This window comes from Epinephelus moara, chromosome 3 (assembly GCF_006386435.1).
Source record: "Epinephelus moara isolate mb chromosome 3, YSFRI_EMoa_1.0, whole genome shotgun sequence".
Taxonomy (NCBI): Eukaryota; Metazoa; Chordata; class Actinopteri; order Perciformes; family Serranidae; genus Epinephelus; species Epinephelus moara.
The window spans coordinates 2,102,715-2,112,068 of NC_065508.1; the positions used below are offsets into that span (position 1 = coordinate 2,102,715).

At 43.1% G+C, this 9,354-nt stretch overlaps 1 protein-coding gene across 1 annotated transcript; it reads left to right on the forward strand.

Moving 5' to 3' along the window:
* The first annotated feature begins 339 nt into the window (after positions 1-339).
* On the forward strand, positions 340-4,920 carry rhogb (ras homolog family member Gb). Its single transcript, XM_050039542.1, has 4 exons — positions 340-483; positions 1,218-1,377; positions 2,845-3,015; positions 4,427-4,920. The coding sequence occupies exons 2-4, from the start codon at positions 1,249-1,251 to the stop codon at positions 4,700-4,702; spliced, it is 576 nt and encodes a 191-aa protein (XP_049895499.1). The 5' UTR covers positions 340-483; positions 1,218-1,248; the 3' UTR covers positions 4,703-4,920.
* Positions 4,921-9,354: the final 4,434 nt, after the last annotated feature.

Here is a 9,354-nt window from a genome sequence, read left to right on the forward strand (position 1 = left end):
ACTCCTGATTCTGCTGCTGTGGGCCTCAGGTTGATGATGTTCTGATAAAACTGGAGACAGAAGGAGGAAAGAAAATTTAACCAGCTGTCTGTCACGTAAATGTAAATAAAGTTTCGATACAAACTGGCTGTGTGGGAGGAGACGCTGTGTGTGTGTGTGTGTGTGTGTGTGTGGTTAATGAAACTTTATACGTTCACTCCGAGTGACGCTGGCATTCAAATCCAAGTGTGTGACTGTGTGTGTGCAGGATAACATCTCTGTTTTGTTTGGAGACCGTTTCCTTCTGCAGATCATTTCCATAAACACAAATACTGACCGATGACAAACTCTGCCCCCCTTCTCCCCCCCCCCCCCCTTCTCCCCCCTCTCTGCAGTCAGACGATGGGATGTCACGTGTGTCTGAACAAACTGTGTTAACTGAAGGAAACTGAAGCGTCTCTGACAGCCGGAGTGGGACGAGTCAAGCAATCAGAGTCACTGAAGGTAAACTCAGACAGGTAGCCTAACTGTCCCCTCCTGATGTCAATACTCTGACAGGACCTCTACAGAGGACGGTGATTTCAGGGCTGTTTCTGGTTAAACAAAAAGGATTCTACTCTTTAACACAAAGCTCTATCTCTGTAGGGATCCTTTCATAATGTTGTCAGACACTCAGAATAACAATCTGAGCCTGTCAGTGACAAAAACAAACACTTTTAGTGGACGGACACTGACGGTGTGAACATCACTCAGTACTGGACTAACATTAAGAACTCTTCTTTCCATCAGTCACTTCGACACAAAAACATAAAAAACAAGCTCCATGTTGAAAAATACAGAAGTTTCTTTGTAAGTAAAGGATCTGAAAACTTCTTCCACTGCTGCATGAGTCATAAATAAACCATAATCAGAGGTCCAATCTTTGTATTTGGCTCTAAAGCTGACAGACAGAAGCAGCGCAGTAAAAAGTGTTAACCTCCACAATACAGTGAGGTGGAAGTTTAGGGGAAGAATAAAACATGTTGCATGAGTTTCAGAAGTTTTCTATTTTTACTTCTCTATTTTTCTTTTTGATTTAACCTGCTGAGAGATTCTACTGGTCTTTAATTACTAGTAAAAGTGTTTTTCTGTTTTGAACAGTGTGCTTGAGATAAAGGCCGCCACAAAGACGAAATGTATTGTACAATAAATAGTAACAGAACGAACCTTCGGTCAGTTCCTCCTGTTCTGTGTTGCAGGTCGCTGAAGGCTAAGAGGTCAGAGGTCATCATGCAGAGTATAAAGTGTGTGGTTGTGGGTGACGGTGCTGTGGGGAAGACCTGCCTCCTCATCTCCTACACCACCGGAGCTTTTCCCAAAGAGTACATCCCCACTGTGTTCGACAACTACAGCAGCCAGGTGTGTTTGTGTCCGCCGGCTCATATTCTTCATCTGTTAATTCTCGTGCTCGGGTGCCAGAAAATTGCTCAGTAGCACCTCTACAAATTTTCAATGAAGCAGCCCCTGAAGTTGGTTTCACCTACACATATGAAACTTGGTAGGCACATGAAACACTCTAAGACATTACAAAAAATTCTCTTGGAGCCATACTCTAAACCCAACAGGAAGTCAGCCATTTTGAATTTACTGTGCAATTTTGGTAAATTTTTGGCCATTTCCAGGGGTCGTACTTCAACAAACTAGTCCTAGAGATTTCATCCGCTTGCCTTTAAAGTCGGTCTGTTGCGTCAAGAGACCTTAAAGATAAAAATTTGTTACAAGCTTGTGTTTTCGTCAAACCATGTGACCTTGGCGAGGCGTCAGACTTATAGGTGTCACCACGAAACAGGAAGTGGTTTGTAACTCCAACATACTTCACATGATTGATGACAGTCCCGCCCTAAACACATCTACATGCCAATATTTGGCAGTGGGTATAGCGCCCTCACCTGGCAGCAGGAAATGTCATGTTTTATACTTTGATGTACATCTCCTACAAAGTCGACCAGATTTATGTCAAACTTGGGAAAAATATGCAATATTACATGTCCATTTTATAATAGAGACACATAGATATTAAATCATATTTCTTGAAGTATAGACATTATTATAAGAATCCAGGAATGGTTGTTGTACTTTATGGATTTCACTGACTGATCCTTGAGTGGTAAATCTGAGCTTTTCCAACATCAAGTGAGCCATGACATCATCGACCCAGTGGCCGAAGAGAGGGGGCAGGTTAGACTTCCTGTTGTAAAGACCGAGACGCCTGGCTAGCAATGATGAAAAGCTCAAAGCACGAGTCTGAGCTCGTAAGAGACCCAGATCTCTTTGGGTCACACCAAATATTTCCAACTGCGGCTCTGCGTCTATGGTTTTATTACACATGTACGGAAATGTATTGATTAAATGTTTAGTATAAAAAATGTCTGAAATAGTGAAAACTCACAATGTTTCAATGTCACAATTTTCTAATGTTCACATCGACATCCAAACAAACTGTTCAAACCCCAAAAGATATCATTTCAATCATGTAAAATACAGAAAAGCAGCAAATGATCACAATTCAGTGGCTTGAACTGCTGAACGTTTGTTATCTTTGCTTTAAAAATGACAAACGATTAATCGACTATCAAAACTAATGCTGATTACTGTTCAGTTGATCACCTGGTAAAAAAAAAAAAAAGACGATTTAATGATTGATTAATATGTTAAATTTGATTGAAAATTTGGTGGGAATCTGTCAGTTTCAGAGATTCGGCAGGTTGTTACGATCCAAATGTTTTTACCTCCGTAGTTACACAGATGAAATGTGTTGTTCATGTCATATTGACCAGGTGTGTGTGTGTGCATACCTGTTTGTCTGTGTGTATGTGGTGTGTTCAGGTGACGGTGGACGGCAGGACCATCAGTCTGAACCTGTGGGACACAGCAGGTCAGGAGGAGTACGATCGGCTGAGGACGCTGTCCTACCCGCAGACCAACGTCTTCATCATCTGTTTCTCCATCTCAAGCCCCGCCTCCTACGAGAACGTGAAGCACAAGTGGCATCCAGAGGTCAGAGGGCTAAGTGAGGTTTCAGTGGCTCTTTGACCACATGTGGAGTTTGTTTTAATGTCGGTTCGACTTTTGGTTTATGGGTTGAGTGTCGGTTGAGCAGAATGCTATTTCCTTATTTTAAATTAATAAATTTGAAAGCATTGCAGACCGTCCCTCTAACAAAAAACAGCGCATAGGTCGTCTGTGCTAGCAGCTTATTACAACCCATATTTATGTTTATGTTTAGGTGGCGACCTCTAGTGCCCGTAGTAATTATGATGGGATCAAAGGTGGAAGCAAAGTGATGTAAGTCCACTAAGGGAGGAGGTTGGTGGGGGTCAGATGGGTCAAACAAATACTGGACTTTGAACAAGTGTCAGAACGAAGCCAACACTTAAGTATCAAAAACTGCAGTTCCTCTAATGTCCACTTGAGGCTGGCTCCAAGAGTGAGTCAATCCCCACAGAGCAGTAGATCAGTTCTTCATTAAATCCAAGTGGACGTTTGTGCCAAATTTGAGAAAGTGCCCTCAAGGTATTCTTGAGATATCGCATTCACGAGAATGAGAGAAATCCAGTAAGATCATCCTTGACTCATACTGGATGTTTGTGCCAATTCAAAGGAATTTCCTCAATATATACTTAAGATGTGGCGTTCCCGAGAATGAAAGGGGGGCAAAGTCACACAACTTTGACCTTCGACTACCAAAATCTAATCAGTTCATCGTTAAGTCCAAGTAAATGTTTGTGCCAAATTTAAAGAAAGTCCCTCACAGTGTTTTTGAGGTATCACATTCACAAGAATGAGAGGGACGCAAGATCACAGTGACCTTGACCTTCGACCACTGAAATATAATCAGATCATCCTTGACTCATAGTGGATGTTTGTGCCAAATTTGAAGAAATTCCCTCAAGGTATTCTTGAGATATCTTGTTCACAAGAATGAGAGGGGCGCAAGATCACAGTGACCTTGACCCCCAAAATTTCATCAGTTCATTGTTGAGTCCAAACGAATCCTGTTCCAAATTTAAAGAAATTCCCTCAAGGTGTTCTTGAAATATTGCAAAGATAGGACAACAGTGCAGAGGCATGAAAACTAATTAAAAAACAAGTCTTAGCTATAATTAGTGTTCCTCTGTAATCACACAGTGCGCAGAGGCAAAAAATTAAAAACCTTTGTTAACGACGAGTTCAGACTGAACACGGCAGAGAAACAGTGATAAACAAAAGACAGAAAAATACGACCTTTGTTTTATTTATTTGATTTTTCAAATTTAAAATGAAAACAAGAAAACAGTCATTTTACTTCTTGACAAACGTTCGGCTTCATGTTTTCAGATTTCAGATTGATTGATATAATTAAAGAATCTTAAGCTTTAAAGACGAGGTCGTTTCTAGTTGTTTATTCTGTCATCATTGTCATCACCAGGTGTGTCACCACTGTCCTGGCGTCCCCATCCTCCTGGTCGGCACAAAGAGCGACCTCCGGAACGACGGCGAGACTCAGAGGAAGCTGAAGGAGCAGAACCAGACGCCCGTCAGCCACCAGCAGGGCGCTGCCCTCGCCCGCCAGATCCACGCCTTGCGCTACCTGGAGTGTTCGGCCCTCAACCAGGACGGCATCAAGGACGTGTTCTCCGAGGCCGTGCGGGCCTATCTCAACCCGCAGCCCACCGTCCACAAGAGGCCCTGCGTCCTGCTGTAGGACCGCGCCTCGAACACCACATCGGCGGGTTTCTGTGGCGCTGATGCTGCGGTGTTACTGCCTGAGAGACTGTTCGGAAAATCTATGTTAAAATGTGTTTTTTTTATGTTTGGTTAGAATTTTATCTTTGAGAATTAGAAAAGTAGTTTTGAGACGTCCATTAATTTAAAACATTTCTAACGCTGCAGTAAGAACGAATTAAAATCAAATGAAACTCATCCTGTCGTCTGTTGTTATAAACTCTGATGATGTCACGCTCAACATGGTGGCCCTGGACACGTGTGTTCATGTAACATGACTGTGGGCTGCTTTCATGTGCTGATGTCTGGGTAAATTAAGAGCCTGTTCGTTATTTATCAGAGGAGGAGGGGGAGTGACTTAATTTTTTCCTGAGTGACTCGGGTAAAACAAATGATCCTCCCAAGTGGTGGCAGCGTCAGGAGCCGGCATTGGGCCAGATGATTTGGCTCGATTCTGCTGTGTCATTCATGCCGAGTCACAGCCGAGTCAGGCAAACGGACATGGCCCGACTTATTTCTTCCTATCTGCCAAGTTTGGGCCGGTGCTGGTCCAGGCCATCTTTGATAACGGCGCCATGGTGGCAGCCAAAATCGGCCCAATTTTGAAGTGTCATTCATGCCGAGTGTCAGCCGAGTTGGGCAACAGCATGCGACCTGACTAATTTCATCTGGCATGCTGAGTTTGGGCCGATGCTGGGCCAAGTCACTTTTAACAGCAGCCCAGTGGCGGCAGCCAGGTTATTTGGCTCAATTCTTAATTGTCATTCATGCCGAGTTGGACATCGGGACATGGCCCGACATATTTCCTTCGTCCTGCTGAGTTAAGGCCGACGCAAGGCCAAGTCATTTTTGACAACGGCCCAGGGGTGGCAGTGTCAGCAGATGGAATATGGCCCGATTCTGGGCATCATTCATGCCGAGTTGGGTAACTTAATGTGACCTGATTAATTTCATCCAGAGTTTGGGCCGATGCTGGGCCAGGTCATTTTGGCTACCTGGGACCGTCAGACATAAATAACCATATTTTATCATATTCTAACCAAACGCAGGTGATGGAGTCCATGCAACGAGCAAACAGCACAGAGAACGAGTCACCTCTTGAAGTAAATGCACAACTGAAACAAAACCAACAACATTAATAAACGCTACATTCCTATATTTATTCATACATTAATTTAAGTATTTATAGATGCTTGTGTCATTTTTCATCCTCCCGAACACTGGGTTTAAAATGTGTGCAGCACTGCTCAGAGTGTGCTTTGGTGACGATGGACACTTTTAATGTCAGCAGGTAGACACGTAGACACACACACACACACACACACACACACACACACACACACATACACACACACACACACACACACACACACCACAGCATCCACAACATGTGCAGATAATAAACATTTTCTCAAATTAAGCTGGTTTTATTCGCCTGCGTTCCATCAACATCGTACCACAGCGTACGTGTCTACGCAGAGCCACGCCGACATGCACCTCCCCAGAAAATGTACCCACTTCCTGTTTACTTTTGAAAACTGGAAACCATTTCCCTCAGTGGAAATGAAGCTTCTATTTACTTTTATTTCACAGATAATCAACAGTAGAGACAATAAAGCCTCCACAAAATAACATTTTAAGTTCTGTGTGTGATTCATCCTGACTTCATACGAGGAGAGGAAACATCACCAGTCACTAATTCATGCAACATAAAATATAATCATGGATGTATAAAGAGACGTGGATACAGCGTGGGGGCGGGGCCTCGCTTATTCCTATGAAAGCTGCTCAGTGAAGCATGAAGACAAAAGAGCTCAATCACCCACAGAGCAGGCGCACTGATCACAGCCAAGTCGCAGGTCTTGATATTTGCAAAATACTGTGAGCCTACAAATTTTTTTGTATTTGTTGTTGTATATTTACAGATCACGCACAAACACACAGACTGTCGCTCTGTTCACACTGAACACTGACACAAATCTGCCTCCATGAATACGGGATAAAAACAAAAAGTCCAACACTAACTCACTGAATTTATGATGGTGACATTATGCTTCTTGGTAAAACCCCTTAAAGCATTATGGGAATTGTAGTTCCAACACTTCACCCCCCCCCCACAGAGACGTGTGATAAAGAATAACAGGAATTGTGAAAAAAAAATCAATTGATATTTAATGATGGAATATGTTTGGTGATATGGGGGAGTAGTGTGGTTGTCATGACAACAGAAACACAGTCGGTGTGAAGAAGAGGCTGGGCGTGCCTGACAGGAAGCTGCTCAGTCACGAACTGGTGGAAATAGAAATAAGGAAGTTAAAGAAGTGTTTACTGACACTGAGACTTTACTGTAACTGCAGACAGAAAAAGAAAAAAGGTTCATGTTGTGAATTTGATCTTCAGTGTCTGATGACTGAATCTGCTTTGTGACAAAACGTCTGTGAGACACGTGATGTGTTTAAGCGACAACCCCTGAACATAAACAGAGCCTAAACTTTGCTTCTTAAAGGGATGCTTTGGATTTTGAAGTGAGATTGTGTGTGACATACAGTAGATGTCACTCAGCACGTCCCCAGTTTGGAGAAGCAGACTGGAGTACTGTCTGTGGACGGGGTGAGCAACAAGATGTATTTTAACCACCTAAAAAAAATCAGTATCAGCTGAAGTGTACACTTACTCACTCACTTACCTTGCTGTCAGATATCCAGTTCAGACAGGGAAGCCATTAACAGCTGCAGTTCCCCATCTGTGCTCTCGACACAGCCACCAGACTCCACTGAGAAAAGCAGTAATTTTAGCTCACAGAACACAGGAGCTGCTGGTCTACTGCTGCTTTATTCAGTCAGTTAATTTGTGTTAATGTGTTACTTTGGTGTTTTAAAGGCTTAGTTCAGATTCACCAAAGTCACAAAATGACACAGACAAACTAACTGATGGAGGCAGCAGTAGACCAGCAGCTCCTGTGTTCTGTGAGCTAAAGTTACTGTTTTTCTCAATGGAGTCTGGTGGCTTTGAAGAGAGCAATATAATGGCTTCATTTCCACGTTGGAAATCGCTGTCTGACAAAAAAGGCAAAGCGGTGAAAACATTCCAAATACAGCGTACACTTAATCTGATAGTGATTTTTTTTTTGGTGTCTAAAATATGTTTAGCTGCGGCCCCCGTCCACAGCAATGTGTCGGACCGCCACCTGCTTCTCCACACTGAACGAACCCTTTAAGCACCAGAGCCGCACAATAATACGAACTAATTAACACTGACTGATTTGCTGCAAAGCCAGAGCTCAGCATTTTATCATTTATGGTATTTTAGATGCTCTTTTTCTACAGACACATGAAACATAAGGCGCTGACACACCACACCGACGCCCGCCTTTAGGTCACACATGGGCCACTGGTGAGCATCTGTCGCCCTCGTCGCTGCTGTGTCCCACACCGTTGTCGCCCCCCTCAGCTTTTTTTGGGCTGATTCAGTATGTTGCATCAACATCTGATACGGCAGAGCCCGTCGGTGACTGCAATCGCTCCGATTGCCGGCTCACGAGAAGAGAAACAAAGAGCTGAAGTCCAGAGAAAGTGACACAGAAACAAACTTGTATCAGGTCGGATTATTTTTCTTTAGCAGAAACGTTTCCTGATGGTTTGTGTTTTTGTTCACAATATGCTCTGCTCTGTCAACACTGGATTGGGTTGTTAATGTGCTAACTGGCTAACTAGCGTCAAGATTCTAGTTGTTTGTAAGGTCACAGTGACCTTTGACCACAAAATTCTAATCAGGTTATTAGTGAGTCGAAGTGGATGCCTGTGCCAAATTTCTGAAAATTCCCTCGAGGTGTTTTTGAAATATTGTGTTCACAAGAATGCCACAGCTGGGATCACAGTGACCTTGACCTTTGACCACCAAATTTTAATGAGTTGTTCTTTACTCAAAATGAGTATTTGTGCCAAAGATGGAAAAAAAATCCCGACAGGTCTTCTTGAGAAATCGTGTTCACAAGAATCACATAGATGCAAGGTCACAGTGACCTTTGACCACCAAATTCTAATCAGTTCATTCGTGAGTCCAAGTGAACGTTTGTGCCAAATTTCTGAAAATTCCCTCGGTGTTTTTGAGATATAGCATTCACAAAATGAGACAGACGAATGGTCACAGCAATCTTTGACCACCGCATTCTAATCAGTACATTCTTGATTGGACATGTCTTGGACATTTGTGCCAAATTTGAAAGAATTCCTTCAAGGTGTTCTGGAGATACTGCATTCATGAGAATACTAAGGACAAGGTCAAAATGACCCTGAATTTTGACTTAAGACCACCAAATGCTATTCATGCTATTCATCCTTAACCCAAAGTGGATGTTCGTGCCAAATTCCTTCCTGTTTCCCTTTTTAAATGACGAATACAGACAATTGCCATCCGCTGGTGTGGAGTTATTTCCTGTCACAGGCAACAGGCATACAAGAGAGAGGGTCGAGCCTCCTTTAAGACCCCGTGTGGCGTTTGGTACGGCCTGAACTTCGGCTACATGTTAAAGGAGCAGTTTGTCAGATTTAGTGCTGTCTAGCGGCGCAGACCGCAGATTGTAAAAATGTTTTTTGTCTTGTCATCGTGACTTGAAATGTGAGCAGTAACAGC

What these genes read in the sequence shown, in the direction of transcription:
- rhogb (XM_050039542.1), top strand. Translation starts at nt 1,249, where the DNA reads ATGCAGAGTATAAAGTGTGTGGTTGTGGGTGACGGTGCTGTGGGGAAG. An exon ending in TCGACAACTACAGCAGCCAG is followed by an intron (nt 1,378 to 2,844) that starts GTGTGTTTGTGT and finishes TGGTGTGTTCAG; the next exon opens with GTGACGGTGGACGGCAGGAC. An exon ending in AGCACAAGTGGCATCCAGAG is followed by an intron (nt 3,016 to 4,426) that starts GTCAGAGGGCTA and finishes TGTCATCACCAG; the next exon opens with GTGTGTCACCACTGTCCTGG.